The sequence below is a fragment of the Apodemus sylvaticus genome, chromosome 17, assembly GCF_947179515.1.
Source record: "Apodemus sylvaticus chromosome 17, mApoSyl1.1, whole genome shotgun sequence".
In the NCBI taxonomy this organism is placed as follows: Eukaryota; Metazoa; Chordata; class Mammalia; order Rodentia; family Muridae; genus Apodemus; species Apodemus sylvaticus.
The window spans coordinates 44,169,015-44,192,944 of NC_067488.1; the positions used below are offsets into that span (position 1 = coordinate 44,169,015).

Consider the following 23,930-nt stretch of genomic DNA (forward strand, 5'->3'; position numbering starts at 1 on the left):
CTGAATAGGCTTGGCTGCCAAGTCATCTATCTGCTTCTTAATTAGGGCTGTAAGGCGTTTAAAAGCCCATGGTCCGAAAGAAAATAACAATAACAGACCTACAAAGGGTCCTAGGACACTGGGTAAAAGTGTAGTGAGCCATGGAGAGGTGGAAAACCAATTTTCATACCAACTTTCTTTCTGTTCTCTTTCTCTCTTACGTTTTTCTAGGCCTTGTCTGACTATTTTCATGCTGTCTTTTATAACTCCTGTCTTACTAACATAAAAACAACACTCTTCTTTTAAAGCTGCACAAAGTCCACCCTGTTGGAGGAACAGGAGATCAAGTCCTCTCCTATTTTGGAGGACAATCTCAGCTAGGGAGTCAACGGAGTCAGAGAGATCAATAATCCCCTGCTGAAGGCGTTGGACGTCTTGATCAATGGTAGCACTTAGCTCCGTGTACCTAGAGTTGGAAAGAACAAGGGAAGAAATACCGGTCCCTGCTCCTACAGCTCCAAGGCCAAGTAGGACAGAGAGTAACAGCAGAGATAGGTTCTCTGCGAGGGCGGCTCAAAGAAGTGGAGCCTCCAGTAGATGTGGACTGATCCCACAAGTGAAAAAATTCTTCAGAGCGATAATAAACTAAATGAGGGAACATCTTAATAAGAATTCAAAACTCAGGTTTCTCCCCATTCTTTCGATTTTGAAAAACTGAGGCAGAGAGGCAAGGTGTAAGGCCATCAAGGCACACCCACCAAGTTCCCTCTGGGAGAGAATAAAATAATTGCCAGGAGGGGGAAAATAGGTTTCATTGCACAAGTGAGCATAAACTGAGGGGACATTTGTTCCACTAGAGATCACACAAAGTCCCAGGCCAGATATTTGTGTTAATGAAAGACCTGGCCAAGCACCCTTTTGCCAACGGCAGTGCCATGGATTGTCAGCATGGGGGGGATCACCAAGAACAGCAATTCCTTCATAAAAAGGTGGTTGGGAATGGTAGCACAGCCAGCAGTCTTCAACAAGTTCAGGGGAAGTTTCATTTAAAGTGAGAAAAGTCTGATTAACTAAAAGTACAAGATTTTTAGTGGGAGCTGGCTGTACAGGCAGTGTAGTAGCTGATGGCTTAGCTGGTGGCTGGAGGGGAAATACGGAAGGTAGGGAAGTGTCTTTAATAGAAGGAGTACGGGTGCTGTCCTGATCAATTCCTTTAGGAGGAACAGGACAAGGTACCAACACAGGATTAGGTCCAATTGGGACTGGCTGAGCATGATATAAAGGCTCTTTAAGGAGCTTAATGGAGAAAATAATACCTGCATCAAAGCCAAGTACATAGAGGCAAAGATTCCATTCATAGCCTATCTGCCAATGTGGATTGGGAGATTTTGCATAGGTGGTAAACTTAATTTGTAAAAGTGTGCACCATCCCTTTGTATAAGGATTAGAGGCCTTGTGGACTCATCATCTGTTAGAAAACTAGCTGAGGGTGTAACATTGTGTTTTACTTAGATGTAACCCCACAGGAGAAGTCCAGAGGCTCTCCCAAAGGCCCCAAACAACCAAAGTAAATCTTGAAGATGTCTTAAAATAAATGGCAGGCCACGTTCTATTTGGTCTGCACTTGAAATCTGTAAAATTTAAATATATGGCCTTTTGACACCCTAAAGGGGGGCAATCAGCAGTAGCCAATATCTCCCCTTTAATCTGTTTATAATTTGTCCAATTTTTAGCTAAATAAATTTGCCATGCAAAGAGGGATGTTGAGTCCGTAGATGTCCGTGGTGTCAGCACTAGTAAGAGGCATCCAAAGGTGTTGAAGACTGTAGTCATTTTTAATGATTATAATCAGCATCATTCTTTGTCTCAGCATTAGCATACTTTGGCAGCTAGCAAGTTCCTTCAGCATCCTGCAGAAAAAACACAAACATACCTCTCTCTACACTCAGAGAGTTCCCTGGTATATAGAGATGTGATTTTTCCCCTCTTTTGTTTATAAAAATATTGTTTTAAAGTTCTATGGGCCTGTTTCATAATATCTTGTCTTTGAGAATTATGAGGAATCTCAGTAATATGACCAACATCAAATTGTTAAAACATCTCAAGTAACTGGCTATAATAATCAATTATAATATTTGTCTTAATCTGATTTGGAACATCCAATATAGAAAAATAACATATGTGATAACTAATTTTATTTGTTGTTGTTGTTGTTGTTGTTGTTTCTTCTGTTAAAACATTTATTACTAGAAAGCTTGAGAAGCTGTTAATAATCATACGCATATTTTTAATTAATTCTTTTGAATTGTATTTGTATAGATAATTGTAAAAGTTAAGAGCTGGTAGCATTAAAAAGGAAACAATTTTAAGCAATTGTAAGGCATGAGCCATATATATATATTATTAATATAAAAATTAAAAGTTTGACTTTTAACATTTTAAAAAGAGGAGCTACAGCACCCAATTCAATTATCTGTGCTGAAACAAGGGGACTCTCAAAAGAATAAACATGTGATTTAATTATATGAGCTTTACTCCCATAGTAGATGCATTTTTATAGGATGTATGTATAAATCTATAAAAATATAAAAACATGTATGGAGGCAAATTTTTTTAATAATTTATCTTTTGAATAACAATTATTAATTTTGTCAAAAAAGGCTTGCCATGTCATACATTAACTATCACTAATAATTAATTTGATTGCTGTTTAAAATAAGGAACAAACATTTCATCATACTTTTAAAACATTCTTTTTTTAAAAATATTTCTATGATTTTATTTTGTAACACTTTATTATTACAACAAATCTTCATTGGAGGATGTCAAAACCTTATTTGGAGAGATTTTACATTAATGTTCTCTTTGTCAAGGAATGGAAGTAAACATATATCATAAACTGTTAACAAATACTTATGGTAGCTTTCTTCAAGTTATGTCTGTCAATATTTATTTTGCATTTACCTTGAGAACATCAGAGGCTTAAATCCTCTTATGGCAAACTTAAAGCAGTGTCTTAGCCAAATAATTTATTTTAACATTTTTTTTAAATTATTTACTTAAAAAATTTAAAAGTCCATTGTTAAGAGCAAGCCATTTCTTGAGGAAGAACTTTCTAATGAAATATTTTTTACTGTTTTTTTTTTAAGTTAGCTTATGTTTAACCTTTCACAGATATAAGTTTGAACTTTATTTTGAACCACAGCTATATGAATCTGTTAAAAATGTTCTTTTGGCCAGAACTCTCTAGGTGAGGCCTGTAAGATAAGGCTAGACCTACACCCATCAGTCTTGCAAGGAGTAACCTGTAACCAGACCCCATTGTATGAAGGTCAAATAACAAAAGGAACCTGTAATATCAAAGCATAACTACAATTTTTTGAAAGCAAAACCCAGTTTTAAGCAATCTTTTCTCCTTAAAAATAATAGCAAACACATTACTTTCATATTGCAAAGTTTGTCTATCAGCTTGTATGTTTGAGTGTATGACAGTGTAACTTATTGAAGAGACATTCTTTTAAATCTTATTTTTTATAAGTCTGAGTTCTAGGATAAGAATCACATAAAACATTATGTCAATTTAGAAATATCTTAGAGGCCTGTTTTTCTTGGCTTCTGTCATGCCACGTGTTGCTTAAAATAGTTTTAACCCTAAATTATCAGTTTTAAACTTACCTTTTGTTACCATCATTATATTTTTTAAATCATGTCCAATAACTTATGAGCCAATACTCTATAGTCAAGGCATAAACATTTATACCTTTAAGACCAATTAGAAATAAAGGTGAAGCAATTACACAAATCTCATTAATTTAAACCAAACATTTTTTTTTCCAGGTGTAATTTCAGGGGCATAAAGCACTTTGAACCCAGTCATCACCATGGTAGAAAGTTGTCTAGGAGAATTAACCATTGAGGTTGAGGCTGCTGGCCCCTTAAGAAGTAGCTTTTTCTCCAGCTGTGTTTAACTCATAGTTAAGAATGTGAGGCACCTTTAATCATCTTCCTCTGCGTAAATTGCAGACTGGCAGGACTACCAGTAGATAACGCCTTTTTTTTTAAACCATTTTTTTTCTTTTCAACATATAACATAAACACAACAATCATTCAGCCAATCAAAACAATAGACAAACAAATTGACACACATATGGACAGGTTTTGGTGCACCAAAGACAGACAACAGACAGAGATGAAACTTGATGTCCCAAAGAGATCCAAATATCTTAACCAGAACTAAGGATATCTCCAGTAGGATTCAGAGAGGAAATAGGACGTCTCCCATTTTTTTTTCCAGGAGAGTTTTGAAATAGTTTTTAACCATTTTTTTGATACCACATCCTGCACATGGAAAAACTGCTTTTCTAAAACCTGCTTTTTCTCTTGTTTAGGAGTTAACTCCTTATCTTCTTTTTCTTCTGGGAATTCTGCCAGAGAAGGGAGGGGAGACACAGTGGCAACCACTGATAGTTACTCCGTAGTGCCCTGCTTTTTTAACCCCTATTGGGTTCATAAAAAGAGGTTTAAAGAATGTGATACATGGTGGGGTAGGGAAGGGCGGTGCCTAGGCGAAAACACACAGACATGGTATAGAATAATAAGTTTATTCAGGATGGAGGATGAGAGTTAATGGGGTAGTGGAGACAGAGAGAGGCAGAGAGAGTGTGTAGATAAGTACAGACTGGCCATGACCATGTGGAAAAAGGTAGGAGGGGAGGAGAGCCCAGGAATTTCTTTACAGTCCAGGACTTACTGCCCTGTGAGTAGTTTTTACTTTCGATTTCTCTGGCCGTTTTAGCTGCCTCTGACTTCCAAAGAATAAATTCTCCCCCAGAGAACTCAGCTTGGGTAGGCTGGATAAATTCCTCAGGTGTGAGCCAGTCCTCCGTGCCAAAGTGAAGGGAGCAGTCCGCCCATAGGCTGTGACTGCAGACTTTAATTCTTCTAAAATTTTAAAGTCAAGGGGCTTGTTTTGCCTCTGGCTTTTTCTAGCTATTTGTCTTTGAAATAAGTCTTGAAGTTAGGTTTGTCCCTCTGAGTCTCGGAGCTCCTTTAAGAGGACTACTTGCCCCTGTGGCTATCACTTGGTGGAGAGAAGAAATTTTTTCAGAGGCTCTCCTGCTAGCAGCTTCTCCTCCAAGTTGGCTTCCTCCCTGGGAGATAGAGTGTCAGCACCTGAATTATGACTAGATTTCAGAGTTTGTAAAGAAGGATAGACTTTGGTCTTTTTGAGAAATTAGGGAAAAGAGCAGACATAGACAGAAACCATTTTAAATGTCCCTCCTCCATATCTATCAGAAGCGGGAGGTTTAAGAGAGCACAGAGACAGTGTCCGGACAAGCGCTTTTTCAGAGAAGTAGATCTTGGAAACAGGAAGAATTCTGAATAATGTTATTAATCAGAGACCAGTAGTTAAAGGCAGTAACCGGTTGACCAAAAGTTGCATAGTAATCTCGTACTCTAGCCCATGTTTTCTTACCTATGGTTCCTTCCTCTGGGAACCAGGGACAATTTGTCCGACATAATACTTAAGAAGACCCTAAGCATTCTCAAAGAAGTACCTAAGATCTCCTTTTCTTAACCCAGCCCCGTGTCTTGCGAGATTCCTGAATCCCTGAAATGAGCAGGGATTGTTAAGTAAAAGCTTGCCCCATGGGGTCTCACCTTCTGAGACGAAGTTGTTGTGGAGATTTTCCCCTGGCCGAGCGCACCGGCTGGTCAACCATGCTTCGACCAAATCCAGTTCTCTCAGGGAGAGCTGCTCCTCTCGGGGAGCCGAACGCGGAGGGCCCTCCTCCTTGATCCACGACCTCCTTTCTCTAGATCGCTCCACAGGTACCACACTGTTGGGCGCCAAAGTGTCCCGACCCGCAGGACAGTCAACAGGGTTCCTTTAAGCCACCTAGAGGAAAGGCGATGGGGCGACAAGACACAAAAGAGAGAGGCCGGACAGCCTGTCTAGTTCTGATCAAGCTGTCAAACTTTAATTTTCAGACAAGTCAATATAAAGGGAAGCATACAAGGTTTAGGAGGGGTAAAGGGGGGAACAATCTCAGGGGGTTGGCATCATTTCTAAGAAATAGTTTCTCATAATTTCTGGTAAAGCTAGTTATTGCTGTTGGAATGTTGGCATGATAAAAGGGGGGTCATGAGGCGGTGAAGTGGAAAGGGGTTGCTACAGTAACCTATCTACAGATGAACTTCAAAAGGAGGGGGTTTTGAGATTTACGTAGGAATAGTTCCTGGCATGGAGATCTAAGTGAGAATGACTCCTGGTATCGAGGTCTCTTGGCATTGAGAGCCAGGTGGGGATGGCTCCTGGTATGGAGAGTTCTTGGCACTGAATTCTGAGGATGGCTCCTGGTATGGAGAGTTCTTGGCATTGAGTTCTGAGGATGGCTCCCGGCAGTTGTCTACTGCTCTTTGCTTCACATACATGTTCATGCATGTGTTCATGCATGAGCCAATGCTTGGGGCCGCATATGAAGGAATCACAGAGACAACTTTCCTTGCTTGCTCTCTTGATCCTGCCTCTGTGCTGGATTATGCAGTGTTGGTGGCAAACATGGTCTCTTTGCATCATTGATTACAGGGTAACAGGGAAGGGATATTGTAATGGTGTGAGGGCAGAGGCCCTCGAATGTAACACAATTTTAAGAGAACCTTTGTGTCTCACCTGAATTGATGGCACCAAGGATTAGAAGCAGTCTTCTGGTTTGCTATTCAGTCCTGGAGAGGCTATTCCCCTCTGCTTCCCTAAGCACCATGACTTTAGCCTACAGTGCCTCTTCCTTTGATCAATCATCCTGTATAACCCCCAACATTGACACTGGAGTTGGGTGTACATGTGGAACCACCCAGAAATGATATAGAGAGTGAGACTCTTGTTTCAGGCCCGTGGATTCCCTCAGGAGAATCAGCCTGATGGTCCCTGGGCCTCTGGCTTCCTTCCCTTTGTGGCCTTGCCTGCTGAAGAGGACGCGCTCAGCTTCACAGACTCTGGGGTCCATTGTGGGACTCCGTTGTCCTCTGAGCGTACCTGTTCTTTGCTGTGGTGTCATCTCAGGATGATTCCCAGCTCAGGTCTCCTTCTGTGCCCAGCCTTCCATCTCTAAGATGTATCAGTGCCTTGTAGACACCTATGTGGGCTCCTCACTGCCCTCTAAGCTCCATGAGGTTAGGAGACTCAGACTCTGGCTTGCGGTGGGGGCCCTGCTGCTCATCCCAGGCCCTGGACACAGGGGCCATCAATATTTGGCTAGGCAGTACGATTTGAGTTATTACAATACTATGCCACGTGATAGTGACATAAATTCCAGGGAGACCATTGTGGGAAAGGTTGGCAGGACCTCATAGGTTTAGGGACAGGGGACATACAGACTGGAGCAGGGAGAATGAGCATGTGGCTTCTTCATGGAGGCTTCTGGACAGCAGGGACACTGGGGTCATTCCTTCTGTGCATAAGACAGCCTTGTGCCATGAAAATCGTCCCTGGCTCCAGCTACCAGATGCTAACAGCACCCGCAGCCCCATCCATCACCCAAACACAGCTGACACTGCTTAGTACCTTCCATCCCAGTTGTCAGTGAGTTCGTCAGGACTCTCCCTTTGTGAATGCAAGACCCTGTTGGGAACTTGCTCACAATTGCCAGTCTCCAAGCAAATGTCAGTAGTTTGCCTTCTTATAAAAAGGAGGGCTCTGGGCTCTAAGTCACTGCAGCCTTTCCTGTCTATTTAGAAACAGGAAAAAGCCAGGTGTTAGTGCCTACAGGAACAGCTGGGGCACATGCCTTTGATAGCTAGTGGAGCCAGCCTGGTCTACAGAGCAAGTTGGAGGACAGCCAAAGCTACATAGAGAAACTCTGTCTCAAACAAACAAACAAACAAACAAAAAACAGAAAACATGAAACAAAACAAAACCCAGAAAAAGGCACAGCAAGGGCTTCCTTCCCTTGCTTTCTGAATTGCAACCACAAGCTAACCATGGCCCTACCCTTCTGCCTCTCAGTCCTCCAGCACAGTGGTCCCTCCCCAACTGCTGTACAAATCTGGCCAAGTCTTACACAGTAAACTTCTTTTCAGGATGCTGAATGGGAGGAGCTGAGGGAAAAGAAAGTACTTACTGCAGTCCACATCTCACTGAACTTGCCAGTGTGCCTGCAACCTGTTCAGAGAAGAAGTAAGGACTGGGGTCAGGAGGGAGCTGCTGGGTGGCAAAGGGAAGAGCCCTCAGGATAGGGCTGTGGGTGGGAGTGTGGGATTAGGAAGGAAAAGCTGGCTGGGTGGAGGATGAGGGAAGCAGGCAGACATGTGTGCCCTGGGGAAAGCTGTGTGGAGGGTGGAGGGAGGGAAGAGTGGATGCCTGAGCCCTGTGAGAGCCCAGGGTGTGACTGGGGCTCTGCTAACTGGCTCCAACTTCCAAGGTTTTACCTGTGCACCCCTTCTCCGAGGATGAATACTTCTCGTGCTGCAAAGTCCTGTGTGCTCATCCTTCTTGTGGCCCTACTGTGTGCAGAAAGAGGTGAGATGGAAAATGAGAGAGGGGCAGGAGGGCATAATGGAGATGGAAAAGGGCCTCAGGGATGTGGGTACACCTGCACCTCCATTGTGTGCCAAGTGCTAGAGGCATGCTGGGGTCAGGGGCTGGGGATTGGCTTGTGATGGGTGAAGTCTCCCTTGCTAGGTGCTTACCGGGTTTGTAAACCTGTCAGCGCCTGACTTAACAATCATCACCATGTCCTAGTAGGACTCTTGGATTGCCTCTGCCACCAGCCCTGGGCACCAGAGCAGCCTGTCCTTAGACTCTACCCTGCTGCCCTGGCCTCCCAGTCCGGCCACTGGCCTGTGTGCACACAAACTGGCAGAGGCTTCTTTTCCTCCCCAGCTGCCAAGACAAGGGGATTGGAATCCTTAACTCTTGGCATTTGACTTTTTTCTTATGCCCAGCCCATGCCACATGGGGCCCCAGTGCTAGAGCTTCCCTACTCTAAGAGGTCTGAGCTCTCAGACACCCCTGTACTTCTGGTTACATCTGTGTTGCTGGAAGCCTCATGGTGAGCCTCAGCTTTGAGCTGGACTCTGGGAAGTTCAGTGCTCTGTCATGATCCAATTCCCAGGGCCCAGGTCTGCAGGTGTAGGGTAGGACAGGTCAGAACAGCCCTCCCCATCTGGGGGCCCAGTACCTCCTTACACACTCACTGCTTCTGCAGACATTTGGTATCTATATCTTCCTAATATGGTGACTGTCTCTCTAATTGCTCTTGGGATGCAGGTCTCTCCTGTGGGGCTGCCTAGCTGAGACAGCAGCACTGAGTATATTTGAACAATAGTGGCACTTGGTTCACTTTTGCTTTTGGTGGAAATGACTCGGCAGTAATGTCCTAGTTCTGTCCTAGCATCCAGCAGCTGAGTGGAAGTAAAGACAATGTAGAGGAGAGGTCGGGTCTAGGAAGGGCGTGCCCCAGCCCTCATGTTTTGGCTTTTTTCTCAGCTCAGGGGCTGGAGTGCTACCAATGCATGGATGTCCCAGTTGGGGTTCCCTGCCCAATTGTTTACTGCCCCGACACTGATAGGTTCTGTGTTACTCAGGTGGCAGAAGACCTTTTTGGTAAGTTCCCTGTGGCCTCTATAAAGGTGGGTGAGGGTGGCTTGGGAGAAAAGGTCAGATCTGTCACTTGCTGTGGACCATGGCTCCCCTCCCTCCAAGTAGAGCTTCCTGGGGTTGGAGTGGGGACTCCTGCAAAGTGGGGGCTGTTGGGGTCCAGGGATGTGCTGGGATGTGGACCATAAAGCAGGGCTGCCCATTGGCATGCATGGTGGGCATCATCCCCCTCTGTCACCAGTGTAGTCATGTGATGCTCCTGCCCATATGTTATATCCAGGGTCTCACTGACAGCAGGGGAGCTGGAAGCATCCAGTGAGTGTTTGCACATAATGGAGGAATCTGGGGCTTAGGCTGAAGGAATGACCTAGCAATGTTGATAGAAAGAGACCTTAGGACACATCAGATCCTTCAAAGTGCCAGTCTCCAGGCATATCCTCCAGATAGACAAGGCAGGAGCAGCCCAGCCCTGCTATCCAGTTTCCTGTTCCTGAACACATCCTGCCTGTCTCCTGGAGCAGGTCTCCTAGATATAACTGCCTGGGGAAGTACAAGAGTCTGAGAGGCTGGTTGTGCTTTCTGCTGTGACACTGTGCCATCTTACACCGTGCTTTGTCTTTGTGTTGTGTTGTGTTTGTGTGTGTGTGTGTCTATAATATGGGTACACGTGTATGAATGTATGTAATGTATGTACAGCTCAGAGGACATCCTTAAGTACCATCCCTCAGGCAGAGCCTACTCGTTTTATGCAAATGAGTTTTTAGTTCTCCTGGAACTTGAAAAACAGACAGTTGTAAACCACACTGTGTGGTCTGGTTATCAAACCCTGGGCTTCTGTAAGAGCAACCGGTGCTTTTAAGTGCTGAGCCATGTCTCCAGTCCTAACCTCCTTGTTTTTGAAGACAAGACCTTTCTTTTCTTTTTGTTTCTTTGTTTCTTTCTTTCTTTCTTTCTTCTTTCTTCCTTCCTTTCTTTCTTTCTTTCTCTTTTTCTTTTCTTTTCTTCTCCTTCTTCTTCCTTTTTTTTTTTTTTGTTTGTTTCTCGAAACATGGTTTCTCTGTGTAGCCCTGGTTGTCCTGGAACTCACTCTGTAGACCAGGCTGGTCTCAAACTCAGAAATCTGCCTCTGCCTCCCAATGACTGGGATTAAAGGCATGTGCCACCACTGCCCAGTGAGACAAGAACTTTCATTGGGACCTAGGACTTTCCAAGTATGTTGGGGAAGGGGAGCATTGAGGGAGCAGAGAGTTCCCAGGACCTCCAGATACCCCCTCCTGGCCCCCCAGCACAGAGATCCTAACCAGCACTCCCATGATGCCTGGCTCTTACATGGTTGCTGGGGATTGAACTTGGGTCCTCATGCTTCCACATGGCAAGCACTCCACTGACTGAGCTGCTTCCCAGCACATCACGTGTAAGGGTGCATGTGTGGACATGTGTGGATGTCAGGCACTCAGGAGGTACAAGTGTGTGGGACCCAGAAGTTGATGTGAATCTCCTCTGACAACTATGTTGTTTACTGAGGCAGGGTCCCACACTGAACCCCAAGCTTGCAGGTTGAGCTGGTCTAGCCTGTGAGCTCACCTCAGGATCTCCATCTTTGTGTCCTGATCACAGAGATACAAGTAGGCCACCATGCCTGCCCATCTCTTGATGTGCTCTAGTGATCAGGACTGGGGCTCATGCTTGTACACACAAGCACTTTATCTACCAAGACCCCTTACCAGCCCACTGTTATGATTTTTGTTTGGTTCATTTGTTATTTGAGATGGGATCTCACTCTAGCCACAGGATAGGCTAGAAGTGGACATGTAGGCTAGTTTAGGATTGAATTCATAAAAATTCTCCTGCCTCAGTCTTCCAAATTCTGGTATTACAAATCTGAGCTACCATGTCTGGCTTCAACATGTCTTGGAGAAAACTCTGGGCCATCCAGGCCTGGTAGCATGTGGCCCAGACATTGGGATGCTTTGCTGTTACTGCAAAAGATGTGAATCACTCTCTGATGTCTTGCAGGCTCTCAAAAACTAAAAATAAAGCGCAGTTCTTGCGTTCCTTCCTGCCCTTCTCAATCTGAAAATATGCCATTCCCGGGTCCTAGCTACTTCATAGTGAAGACTTACTGCTGTATCGAAGACCTCTGCAATGCTGCAGTTCCCACTGGAGGCAACACCTGGACCATGGCAGGGGTGCTTCTGTTCAGCCTGGGCTCAGTCCTCCTGCAGACCTTGCTGTGATGGCCCTTCCAATGACCCCCCACCTTTGTCCTTTGTTCCTCCTGTGTAACCACTGCTTCCTGGAGCCCTCTAGTGATGAGTTATGAGTTACAGAAGCTCTGAGGTGGGGGTAGGGGGTGGAACACCTTGCTTCAACTTTATAGCCCTGCTGGGTGGGTGCCCCACTGCTCTCTCAGCTTTCAGATCTGACTTCCTGGAATATGATTTTGTTTTGGCTTGCTAACCTTGGCCTTGTAGGCATGTGGCCAGCACAGAGAAGAGGCAGAATTCCAAAGTATTATGCCACCACCATCTAAACATAAACATATGGGGTCCTGCAGGGTTCCAATGTGTACTGCTCAATGTCCCCCTGTTGAGTCCAATAAACCCTTTGTTCTCCCAGCCAAGATCTCTGATTTTCTTCTGCTACACTGCCTGCTAGTTCACATCTCTGCCATTTCAGCCAGCCATACTAGCGAGTTTATGTTAGCCAGCACAGTGTTGGGGAACACTGGTTTGTGCAAGGTGATGCTGGGGGAAGTGAGAGGGTTTCCCCACTTCCAAAGAGCACTTGCATATGGTGGGGAAGCCCAGGAGATGAGCCCTCAATGGTGGGTAGGGGCTGCCCTGTCAGATTCTTTTAGGCTAGAGGTGGAAGCCATTTCCTGCAGGGCCTCATGGCTTGGCTCAGAGCAAACAAAACCTCACACTGCCTCTCCTGGAGTCCTAGTCTAAATTGGATACTTCCACTGGGAAGGCCTTGACACATTGACAACCAGGGAACCATGATGGGCCATGAAATTAGAGTCATGATTAGGGATTCTGGAGATTTCTTCCATATGCGGCCTTGATTCTGTCACAGTTTCTTCTGGCCTCTGCTTCCAAGTGCTGGGTATACACGTGCCAAATCACTTTACCCCTGGCCATTCCCTGTGTGTTACAAGGGCAGACTGCCCACTGCCTTGCTGGCAGAGGCACTCAGGCCCTGCAGGAGAGCTTCCCTGATGGCATGAGCACAGGAGAGCTGGTCCTGATACCAGCTTCCATAGGCTGGAGAGCTGGCCCCGACTCACATGGGCAAGGCAGCAGAGCTGGCCTTGGTAGTTTGGGTGGGAGAGAGATGGTGGGATGACCAACTCAATTACCACCCAGGGAGAGATCCAGGGCTTAGAGTTAGCCCACCCCAACATCTATCTTCTCCAACTATGAACTGCTAGAGCACATGAAGTTGTTGGTCCTGCAAATCCCAAACTACAGGATCTCCATGACACAGGGCAACAACATCAGAGAGCAATTCTGGGACAAACCCAGTGTTGATAGTGTATCAGAAGCCATTGGTCTCCAGACAGAGCAATGACTCATTGTAATGGTCATCTGTGAGCAAAGTTCTTTGAGCAGAAGGGTATACTGTGTGGCACACTGTGCCTCACCACAGCTACCATGTCAAGATCTTTTTCTTTTTCTTTATTTTATTATTTTATTTTATTTTTATGTTTTGAAGGGGAGGCTGCAAGGGTGGAGGATGGCCATGGAGGGATCGGGGGATGAGTGCAACTGAAGTGCATGATGGGAAATTTACAATGAATCAATAAAAAGCTTTATTTTTAATGTGTGGACTGTGCACTTGAAAATCTGTGGTGGGAATATGAGTGGGGAAGATGCAAGGAAAACAAGGGAAAGCACCAGAGCTCCTCAAGAAGGAGAGCCACCAGTGTGTCTGTGAAGCCCTGCTTGGGTGTACACACACACACACACACACACACACACACACACACATGTCTCCAGTGTACATGCCTCGTGGTTCTTCCACAGATCCATTTCTGAGATTCTGAGAAAGAAGTGAAGTTAGAAGTCCAAACCTGCTCACCCTTTTCCTACCTAGAGACGTCTTTAATATCTGTTATTGTTGTTGTTGTTGTTGTTCCTGGTCCATCTCAGACAGTCAGATCAAAGCAGAGGCCTTAGGCATGGTGAGACCTGACCCATGGTACTGCGAACCAAACCTAGCCTCCTGCTGCCCACAGTACCCTGGTTATGGTTAACTGTGTCTGCTTCCACCCCAGCAGTAGATGGGCAGGTCTTCACACACCTGTGTCTCGGCCATGACTGTCTGGAGTAACACACAAGTAGAGGGAAAAGGGTCTTGTGTCCATGGGTAAGCACTGGGGAAGTCAACAAAGTGAAACACAGAGCCTACCTCTCCTGGAATGCCAGGACTGGATGTAGTCCATGTAGATCACAACCTGGTGATCTTTTGCTGTCTGATGACCCAACCTTCAAGAATTAATGTTTTTATCATCCCTGACTAGTTCCCCTTAAAACCTTGACCATTGCTTCTAGAAGCACTTAAAGAAATGTTCAACATCCTTAGTCATCAGGGAAATGCAAATCTAAAAAAGCCTGAGATTCCACCTCACACCTGTCAGAATGGCTAAGATCAAAACTCAGGTGACAGAAGATACTGGCTAGGATGTAGAGAAAGAGCAACTCTCTTCCATTGCTTGTGGGATTGTAAGCTGGTAGAACATTCTGGAAATTAGTTTGGCAGTTCCTCAGAAACTTGGACACCTAAGGACCCAGCTATGCCATTCCTGGGAATATTCCCAGAATATGTTCCAACATGTAGTAAGGACACATGCTCCACTATATATAATAACCAGGTATTCTTCATAAAGCTTATTTATAATAGCCAGTTATTCTTAATAAGACTCAGAAGAACAAGGTCTCAGGCTTCACCAGATTCCAACAATTAACAGGAAAGGAAATGTCACTATACTTGGTGTGTGTGTGTGTGTGTGTGTGTGTGTGTGCGCGCGCCCGCGCGCGCGCACACCACAAGTCAACATTGAATCTCATTCCTATGGAGCCTTAACATTGATTTTTGTGAGGAAATCTCTCATTGGACCCTGGGACTTGCAGCTTCAGCTAGACTAGAGTGTTAGAAAGCTGCCATATGGGTGCTGGGAATTGAACCCCAGTCTTCTGGAAGAACAGCCTATGCTCTTAACCACTGAGGCATCTCTCTCAAACCCCTGGTTCTCATAATTTTTAGGGTCAGCTCTCTATGCTGTGTAAGTTGTGGTTTTGACAAACACAGTATCAGGAATCCAATATCACAGTGTACAGACCTGCTTCATAGCCACCCATTCTCCTGTCCCTTCCATCATTTCTATCCCTCCAGCCCCATAACTGCATGCAGGACTACACAAGGCTGTGGTTTCCTCTGGAGACCCGGGCTGCAGTGTTCATCTGGGTCTTCTCACTGTCTGCCTGGTGCCCACCATTCCCTGTTTCCAGCATCCACTTGGCTTTTCGGTCTCTATCAGACTCTCTATTCACAAAGAAAACAAGTGACTTTCATTTCCCACCAAAGTAGATCAATAAAGGATCCATCGTGGGTGAAAGGAAACACTGTCAGAATCCAGCCAGCCCCGTTTACTTATGTTATAATGTAAAAATCAGTATCTTTAATTCAAATGACATAGCTGAATAAGGTGGTACAGGCCTGTGATTCCAGCACTCAGGAGCTGAGAGAGGAAGATCACAGGTTTAAGGCCATCGTTGGCCACACAGCAAGTTCAAGTCAGCCTAGGTACATCAGCGATCTTGTCTTAGAAAAAAAAGTAGAAAAAGAAAAACATAAACACACACACAGGGCTGTAGCTGTAGTTCAGTGGTAGTATGCACAAGACTTGAGGTTTAATCCCCAGTTCTGCCGGGGGCAGGGGGGAGAGGGCAGAGGGGAGCACAAAGAAACAATGTCTTAGGGCTTGACTTTTGTGAGCAAACACCATGACCAAGGCAACTCTTATAAGGACAACATTTAACTGGATTAAAGTTTCATAGGTTGTACTGGCTGGTTTTGTGTATTATCTTGACACAGCTGGAGTTATCACAGAGAAAGAAGCCTCTCTTGAGGAAATGCCTCTATGAGATTCAGCTGTTGCTTGGCGTGTTGCAAGCCTATAATCCCAGCACTTGGGAGGCAGAGGCAGAGGCAGGCAGATTTCTGTGTAACCCTGGCTGTCCTGGAGCTCACTCTGTAGACCAGGCTGGCCTTGAACTCAGAAATCTGCCTGCCTCTGCTTCCCATGTGCTGGGATTAAAGGCATGCACCACCACTGTCCAGCAAAAGGATTGATTTTTAAATATGTAAAGACTGTGGGAATTTTAAAGTTATTTATATTTTGAGGGTAAATAAGCAAATAAGGGTTAAGGCTTAATAGTGATGTGCTTGTGTGTCAAGTTGACAAGGGGTCAGTTATACTGGCTGGTTTTTTTGTCTCAACTGGAAAAAAGCTGGAATTATCACAGAGAAAGAAGCTTCCCTTGAGAAAATGCCTCCATGATATCCAGCTGTAAGGCATTTTTTTTCAATTAGTGGTCAAGGGTGTGTGTGTGGGGTATCATTGTGGGTGGTGCCATCCCTGGGCTGGTAGTCATGGGTCCTATAAGAAAGCAAGCTGAGTAAGCCAGGGAAAGCAAGCCAGTTAGCAGCACCTTCCATGGCCTCTGCATCAGCTCTTGTCTCCAAGTTCCTTCCCTGTGTGAGTTCCAGTCCTGACTTCCTTTGGTGATACGAAGCAATGTGGAACTGTAAGCTGAATAAACACATTCTTCCCCAACTTGCTTCTTGGTCATGATGTTTTGTTCAGGAATACAAACCCTAAGACAAGGCCCATCTTTAAATTCCTTTCTGCATCAAGATCAAAGATCTGGTTTTATACCAGTGGATGTTCCTAGAAGACTAAAGGGGACATTGGGCCTCGGGCTGCTGCTGCTGCCACTGAAAAGATGGCCTTGAAGAATTGGGCAGTGCTCAGCTAGAGCCCTCTTTGGCTAGGAATGCTTTACTACACCCTAGCCTAAAACCTCTAACCTCTAATCTCTGCCCTAATTCTTCCTCATATTGGTGCTCAAGATGGCCTTGGGATTACAACCTATGTACCTATTAATTCTTCTCCCACATTGTGTGTGTGCATGTATGTGTGTGTCTGTGTGTGTGTGTCTCTCTCTCTGTGTGTGTCTGTATATGTGTGTACTTTAGAGTTGGCAGGGGAAAATAATAAGGATGAGTTATGAATAAAACTCCAGTGAGCCTGATTTTAGTGGCAGTGCTGGGCTAAGACTTCTAGGGTTCAGGTCATTGAATTTTAACCATATTTAATTAAGCACATATTTAATTAAGCACAGGACACATTTGGGGGAAGTATTCAGATAACAATCAGCTCTGCACCACAAGTACAGCAAAGCTTAAGACATACTTACATTGAAGATCTTTACACATACTTCGTCCACAAGGACGGTTCCTTGTTGACTTAGAAACAATGCTCAAGATAAAGGTCTAGGAGGAAGGAATGGACTGAGAAAAGTAAAGCCTGTAGGTGTCAGGGTTGTCCTGGTCCACAGATTAGATAGTCACTTAGGTTCTAAAATTCAAATGATATCTCTCACAAGGGTGAATTTTATAACCTAGAAGCAATGGTCAAGGTTTCAATGAGAACTGGTCTGGGATAAGTAAAACATGAATTCTTGAAGAGGCAGGCCAAGCCTGGTTCATGAGACAGCAAAAGACCATCAGGTAATGATGCACATGAACTACATCCAGCCCTGGCATTTCAGGGAGGCAAGTCACTAGCCTCTGCAGGAAGTGGTTTCCCCCTCTGGAATAAAAGAATCTGACAGGGCATCTCCTACCCACCATTGAGGGCCCATCTCCTGGGCTTCCCCACCACAAGCAAGTGCTGTTTGGAAGTGCACTGTGCTAATGTGTGGCTTGCTGGTGCTTCTTCACATTCATGAGGCCCTGGATTCTATTTCTTTTTTTAATTCAATATATTCCTTATTTACATTTCAAATTATTTCCCCTTTCCTGGATCCCCACTCCCCGAAGTCCCATAAGCCTTCTTCCTTCCCCCTTTTCCCCAATCACCCCTTCCCACTTCCCTGTCCTGGTATTCCCCTACACTGCTACACTGAGCTTTTCCAGGACCAGGGCTCTCTCCTTCCTTCTTCTTGGGCATCATTTGATATGTGAATTGTGACTTGGGTATTCTGAGCTTCTGGACTATTATCCGCTTATCAGTGAGTGCATACCATGTGTGTTCTTTTGTGATTGGGTCACCTCACTCAAGATGACATTCTCCAGTTCCACCCACTTGCCTAAGAATTTCATGAATTCATTGTTTTTAATAGCTGAGTAGTATTCAATAGTGTAAATATACTACACTTTCTGTATCCATTCCTCCATTGAGGGACATCTGGGTTCTTTCCAGCTTCTGGCTATTATAAATAGGGCTGTGATGAACATAGTGGATCATGTGTCCTTATTACATGCTGGGGAATCCTCTGGGTATATTCCCAGGAGTGGTATAGCGGGGTCCTCCGGTAGTATCATGACTAGTTTTCTGAGGAACCGCCAGACTGATTTCCAGAGTGGTTGTACCAGTTTGCAACCCCACCAGCAGTGGAGAAGTGTTCCTCTTTCTCCACAACCTCACCAGCACCTGTTTTCTCCTGAGTTTTTGATCCTAGCCATTCTGAGTGGTGTGAGGTGAAATCTCAGGGTTGTTTTGATTTGCATTTCTCTGATGACTAAGGATGTTGGATTCTATTTCTAACAATGGGGGTACAAAAGGGGAGGAAAGCGGCTAAGGAGATAGTTACATAAAGAAGGCTCAGTGCACCCAGTGTTATGAGGTAGAGAACAGGGGTCTAAACCAGCCGCATCACAGGATCAGGGTCCAGCAAGAGACCTTGCCTCTGCACATCAAGCAGTGTGCTCTTTATCCCCCTCTCACTTCCTGCAGCACCAGCCCTGAAGGAAGCCCGCCCAAACCGAGAGGTCCCCCACTCTGAGATGGCTCACATGGGATAGCTAGTGTGGCTGACTGAAAGGACAGAGATGTGAACTGGCAGGCAGGACTCGGTGGACTCAGTGTAGCAAAAGAAAAATGGAGATCTTGGCTGTGAGAACAAAGAGTTTATTGGACTCAGCAGGGAGGCATTGTTCCTCACATGTGGAAACACTGCAGGACTCCAGATACTTGTGTGTGGATGGCGGTGGCATAGTACCCTGGAATTCTGCTCTTCCCTGTGCTGGCCACATGCCTCTAGCGTCAAGATTAGAAAGCCACAACAAAATGTCGTTCCATATCTGAAAAGCCCTAGAGAGGAGTGGGGCACCCACCCAGGAGGGCTATAAAGTTGAAACAAGGTGTTCCACCCTTACCCCCACCTCAGAGCTTCTCTAACTCATAACTCATCACTAGAAGGCTCCAGGAAGGAGAGGTTACACAGCAGGATCAAAGGACAAGGATGGGGGTCATTGGAAGGGCCATCACAGCAAGGTCTGCAGGAGGACTGAGCCCAGGCTGAACAGAAGCACCCCTGCCACGGTCCAGGTGCTGCCTCCAGTGGGAAGTGCAGCATTGCAGAGATCTTCCTGGCAACAGAAAACCTTCATCTTGACAGAAGGATCTGGGGTCTGCATGTTTTCTTGATCAGCAGGGCAGTGAGGAAGGCACTGACTGGTCTTTACTTTCTTTCTTTGAGAGCCTGCAAGACATCAGGGAGTGACTCACTTCTTATACAGAGACAACAGAGCATCCCAAAGACTGGGCCACATGCCACCAGGCCTGGATGGCCCAGACGTGTCTCTAAGGCATGTTGAAGCTAGACATGGTAGCTCAGACTTGTAATCCCTAAACATGGAAGACTGAAACAGGAGAATTTTTTTTTTTTAATTCAATCCAAAACTGGGCTACTTAGGGACGTCTAAGCTATCCTGGGGCTAGAGTGAGACCCTGTCTCAAACAGCAAGTGAATCAAAAATCAAAACACTGGACTGGTAGAAAAGTCTTAATGGATAAAGTGCTTGTTTTTACAGGCATGAACCCGCAGTCCTGATCACTAGAGCCCATCAAGAGATGGGCAGGCATGGTGGCCTACTTGTTTCTCTGTGCTCAGGACACAAAGATGGAGATCCTGAGGTGAGCTCACAGGCTAGACCAGCTCAACCTGCAAGCTTGGGGTTCAGTGTGGGACCCTGCCTCAGTAAATAAAATAGTTGTCACAGAAGATTCCCATCAACTTCTGGGTCCCACACACTTGTACCTCCCCAGTGCATGTATATTCACATGTGTATATACATGTACCCTTACACGCAATGTGCATGGGAGGCAGCTCAGTTAGTAGAGTGCTTCTTATATGGAAGAATAAGGACCCAAGTTCAATCCCTAGCAACCATGTAAGGGCCAGGCAAGCATGGGAGTGCTGGTTAGGATCTCTGTGCTGGGGGGCTTGGTGGGGTAGTCAGGGGGTCCTAGGGGTACTAGATATGATCTCTGTAATGGGGAGGGGCATGGGGAGGTCCTGGGAATTATCTGCTACCTCCCTCCTCTTCACCCCCAGCATGCTTGGCAAATCCTAGGTCTCAGTGAAAGATCTTGTCTCAAAAAACAAGGTGGTTGGGACTAGAGACATGGCTCAGCAGTTACAAGCACTTTTTGCTCTTACAGAAGCCCAGGGTTTGGTTTCCAGAGTGCACAGGATGTTTACATCCATCAGTAATTCCACTTCCAGGAAAAGCAAAACTCATTTGCATAAACAGTAGGCAATGCCTGAGGGATGCTACTTAAAGATGTCCTCTGAGCTTTACATACATTACATTACATTACATTACATTACATACATTCATACATGTGTACCCATATTATACACATCCACACACAAAGACAAAGCACGGTGTAAGATCGCACAGTGTCACAGCAGAAAGGGTAACCAGCCTCTCAGACTCTAGCACTTCCCCAGGCAGTTATATCTAGGAGACCTGCTCCAGGAGACAGGCAGGATGTGTTCAGGAACAGGAAAATGGATAGCAGGGCAGGGCTGCTCCTGCCTCGTCTATCTGGAGGATATGCCTGGAGACTGGCACTTTGGAGGCTCTGATGTGTCCTAAGGTCTCTTTCTATCAACATTGCTAGGTCATTCCTTCAGCCTAAGCTCCAGATTCCTCCATTATGTGCAAACACTCACTGGATGCTTCCAGTTCCCCTGCTGTCAGTGAGACCCTGGATATAACGTATGGGCAGGAGCATCACATGACTACACTGGTGACAGAGGGGGATGATGACCACCATGCATGCCAATGGGCAGCCCTGCTTTATGGTCCACATCCCAGCACATCCCTGGACCCCCAACAGTCCCCACTTTGCAGGAGTCCCCACTCCAACCCCAGGAAGCTCTACTTGGAGGGAGGGGAGCCATGGCCCACAGCAAGTGACAGACCTGACCTTTTCTCCCAAGCCACCCTCACCCACCTTTATAGAGGCCACAGGGAACTTACCCACAATAACTTCTGTCTCCTGAGTAACACAGAATCCATCAGTGTAAGGGCAGGTAGTTGTATTACAGGATGTCTCAAGTGGGACACCTGCACAATGGTAGCACTCCAGCCCCTGAGCTGAGAAAGAAGCAAATACATGAGGGCTGGGGCAGGCCCTTCCTAGACCACAACCCTCCTTTCCAATGTGTTTACTTCCACTCAGCTGCTGGATACTAGGACAGAATTAGGGCATAACTGCTCAGTCATTACCACCAAAAGCAAAAGTGAACCAAGAGCCACCATTGATCAAATATACTCAGTGCTGCTGTCTCAGCTAGGCAGCCCCACAGGAGAGACCTGAACCCCAAGAGCTATTAGAAAGACAGTCACCATATTGGGAAGGCATAGATACCAAATGTCTGCAGAAGGACTGAGTGTGTAAGGAGGTACTGGGGCCCCCAGATGGGGAGGGCTGTTCTGACCTGTCCTACCCTACACCTGCAGACCTGGGCCCTGGGAATCGGATCATGACAGAGCACTGAACTTCCCAGAGTCCAGCTCAAAGCTGAGGCTCACCATGAGGCTTCTAGTAACACAGATGTAACCAGAAGTACAGGGGTGTCTGAGAGCTCAGACCTCTTAGAGTAGGGAAGCTCTAGCACTGGGGCCTCATGTGGCATGGGCTGGGCATAAGAAAAAAGTCAAATGCCAAGAGTTAAGGATTCCAATCCCCTTGTCTTGACAGCTGGGGAGGAAAAGAAGCCTCAGTCAGTTTGTGTGCACACAGGCCAGTGGCCGGACTGGGAGGCCAGGGCAGCAGGATGGAGTCTAAGGACAGGCTGCTCTGGTGCCCAGGGCTTGTGGCAGAGGGGGTGACATGCAAGAGTCCTTCTGGTTTGTGGTGATGACTGTTAAGTCAGGTACTGGTGGGTTACAGACCCAGTAAGCACCCTTTACCCACCACCAGCCTGTCCCCAATCCCATGACCCCAGCACACCTCACTCACCAGGCACACAATGGAGGTGCTGTTGTACCCACATCCCTGAGGCCCTTTTCCATCTCCATTGTACCCTCTTTCCCTCTCTCATTTTCCATCTCACCTCTTTCTGCACACAGTAGGGCCACAAGAAGGATGAGCACACAGGACTTTGTAGCATGAGAACTCTCCATCCTCAGAGAAGGGGTGCACAGGTAAAACCTTGGAAGTTGGAGCCAGTCAGCAGAGCCCCAGTCACACCCTGGGCTCTCACAGGGCTCAGGTGTCCACTCTTCCCTCCCACCACCCTCCACACAGCTTTCCCCAGGGCACACATGTCTGCCCCCTTCCCTCATCCTCCACCCAGCCAGCTTTCCCTTCCTAATCCCACACTCCCCCCCACAGCCCTATCCTGAGGGCTCTTCCCTTTGCCACCCAGCAGCTCCCTCCTGACCCCAGTCCTTACTTCCTCTCTGACCAGGTTGCAGGTACAGTGGCAAGTTCTGTCAGATGTGGACAAGTAAGTCCTTTACTTTCTATCAGCTCCTCCCATCTGGCATGTGAAAAGGGAGCGGTTTGGTACTTCTGTCAGGCCAAGATATTTATTGCTTACAAGTTATCAAGGGTTTTCTGGTGGCCTGGTCAAGCCAGATCTATAGCAGTTTTGGAGGGAAAACCACTCAGTTTGGGAGGGACCGTGGTAGAGGAGGACTAAGAGGGCAGAAGGGCAGGGCCACAGTTCACTTCGATTGCCATTCAGAAAACAAGGAAAGGAGGCAAATCGCTCAACCTTTTCCTGGTTTTTGTTTTGCTTTGTTTCATGTGTGTGTGTGTGTCCAGACAGTTTGTCTGTGTAGCTTTGGCTGTCCTAGGACTTGCTCAGTAGACCAGGCCGGCTCTAAAACATAGCTCTCAAAGGTGTACTGCAGCTATTGCTGCTTCTGCTACTACCACTGGCTTTTCCCTATTTCTAAATAGAGGGTAAGAGCTGCAGTGGCTCGGAGCCCATGGCTCTCCTTCCTATAAACAGGCAAACAACTGACAACCACCTGCAGCCTGGCTTTGGTGAGCAAGCCCCCAACAGGGTCTTACATCCACAAATGAGAGTCCTGATCGAAGAACTCACTGACAACTGGGATGGAAGGTACTAAGCAGTGTCTGCTGTGTTTGGGTGATGGATGGCACTGCGGGTGTTGTTATCATCTGGTAGCTGGAGCCAGGGACGCTTTTCGTGGCACAAGGCTGTCTTATGCAGAGGAGGAATGACCGCAGTGTCCCTGCTGCCCAGAAGCCTCCATGAAGAAGCCATGGAGGCTTCAGGACAGCAGAAGCTCCAATTTTTATGTCCCCCGTCCCTACACCTATGAGGACTTAGTCCAACAAAGGAAAGCAGTTACCTTTATGTTGCCACCATGTGGCATCACATTCTAATAAGTAAAACCTTACTAATTAGCCAAATATTGATGGCCTCTGTATCCAGAGCCTGGGATGAATAGCAGGGCGCCCACAGCAAGCCAGAGTCTGAGTCTCCTAACCTCATGGAGCTTAGAGGGCAGTGAGGAGCCCACATAGGTGTCTACAAGGCACTGATACATCTTAGAGATGGAAGGCTGGGCACAGAAGGAGACCTGAGCTGGGAATCATCCTGAGATGACACCACAGCAAAGAACAGGTACGCTCAGAGGACAACGGAGTCCCACAATGGACCCCAGGGTCTGTGAAGCTGAGCGCGTCCTCTTCAGCAGGCAAGGCCGCAAAGGGAAGGAAGCCAGAGGGACCATCAGGCCGATTCTCCTGAGGGAAGCCACAGGGCTGAAACAAGAGTCTCGCTCTTTC

The 23,930-nt window shown here is 46.3% G+C and overlaps 4 protein-coding genes across 7 annotated transcripts in view; 1 reads left to right on the forward strand and 3 right to left on the reverse strand.

Moving 5' to 3' along the window:
* Positions 1-23,930, reverse strand: part of LOC127667283 (lymphocyte antigen 6A-2/6E-1-like) — a 141,039-nt gene that overhangs the window by 54,606 nt on the left and 62,503 nt on the right. Inside the window, exon 1 of one of the 2 annotated variants that reach the window (XM_052160253.1) lies at positions 22,561-22,627. The exons of the other annotated variant lie outside the window; for it this stretch is intronic. The gene's annotated coding sequence lies outside the window, so the exon portion shown is untranslated. Of the gene's footprint in view, positions 1-22,560; positions 22,628-23,930 lie in introns of those variants that run through there. 2 annotated transcript variants of the gene reach the window in all.
* The window catches only part of LOC127667285 (lymphocyte antigen 6A-2/6E-1-like), a 141,039-nt gene that overhangs the window by 54,606 nt on the left and 62,503 nt on the right, over positions 1-23,930 (reverse strand). The window lies entirely within an intron of this gene.
* On the forward strand, positions 4,538-12,195 carry LOC127667276 (lymphocyte antigen 6A-2/6E-1-like). 2 transcript variants are annotated; one of them, XM_052160243.1, is made up of 5 exons: positions 4,538-4,735; positions 8,059-8,155; positions 8,427-8,497; positions 9,467-9,583; positions 11,594-12,195. In XM_052160243.1, the coding sequence occupies exons 2-5, from the start codon at positions 8,067-8,069 to the stop codon at positions 11,812-11,814; spliced, it is 498 nt and encodes a 165-aa protein (XP_052016203.1). In that variant the 5' UTR covers positions 4,538-4,735; positions 8,059-8,066; the 3' UTR covers positions 11,815-12,195. The 2 variants fall into 2 exon arrangements, with proteins under 2 accessions (XP_052016203.1, XP_052016202.1); XM_052160242.1 differs by having other exon boundaries at positions 4,540-4,735; positions 8,400-8,497.
* Positions 18,761-22,643, reverse strand: LOC127667281 (lymphocyte antigen 6I-like). Of its 2 annotated transcripts, XM_052160250.1 has the most exons (4): positions 22,561-22,643; positions 22,219-22,316; positions 21,140-21,256; positions 18,761-19,350 (listed from the first exon to the last, which is right to left on the reverse strand). In XM_052160250.1, the coding sequence occupies exons 2-4, from the start codon at positions 22,286-22,288 to the stop codon at positions 19,133-19,135; spliced, it is 405 nt and encodes a 134-aa protein (XP_052016210.1). In that variant the 5' UTR covers positions 22,289-22,316; positions 22,561-22,643; the 3' UTR covers positions 18,761-19,132. The 2 variants fall into 2 exon arrangements, with proteins under 2 accessions (XP_052016210.1, XP_052016211.1); XM_052160251.1 differs by lacking the exon at positions 22,561-22,643 and having other exon boundaries at positions 21,140-21,251.

Coding starts and splice junctions, on each gene's coding strand:
- LOC127667276 (XM_052160242.1), top strand. CDS start 8,067: ATGGGAGGAGCTGAGGGAAAAGAAAGTACTTACTGCAGTCCACATCTC. Junction 8,498..9,466: donor CCTACTGTGTGCAGAAAGAG/GTGAGATGGAAA, acceptor CTTTTTTCTCAG/CTCAGGGGCTGGAGTGCTAC. Junction 9,584..11,593: donor GGTGGCAGAAGACCTTTTTG/GTAAGTTCCCTG, acceptor GATGTCTTGCAG/GCTCTCAAAAACTAAAAATA.
- LOC127667281 (XM_052160250.1), bottom strand. CDS start 22,288: ATGGAGAGTTCTCATGCTACAAAGTCCTGTGTGCTCATCCTTCTTGTG. Junction 21,257..22,218: donor CCTACTGTGTGCAGAAAGAG/GTGAGATGGAAA, acceptor CTTCTTTCTCAG/CTCAGGGGCTGGAGTGCTAC. Junction 19,351..21,139: donor GGAGACAGAAGTTATTGTGG/GTAAGTTCCCTG, acceptor GATGTCTTGCAG/GCTCTCAAAGAAAGAAAGTA.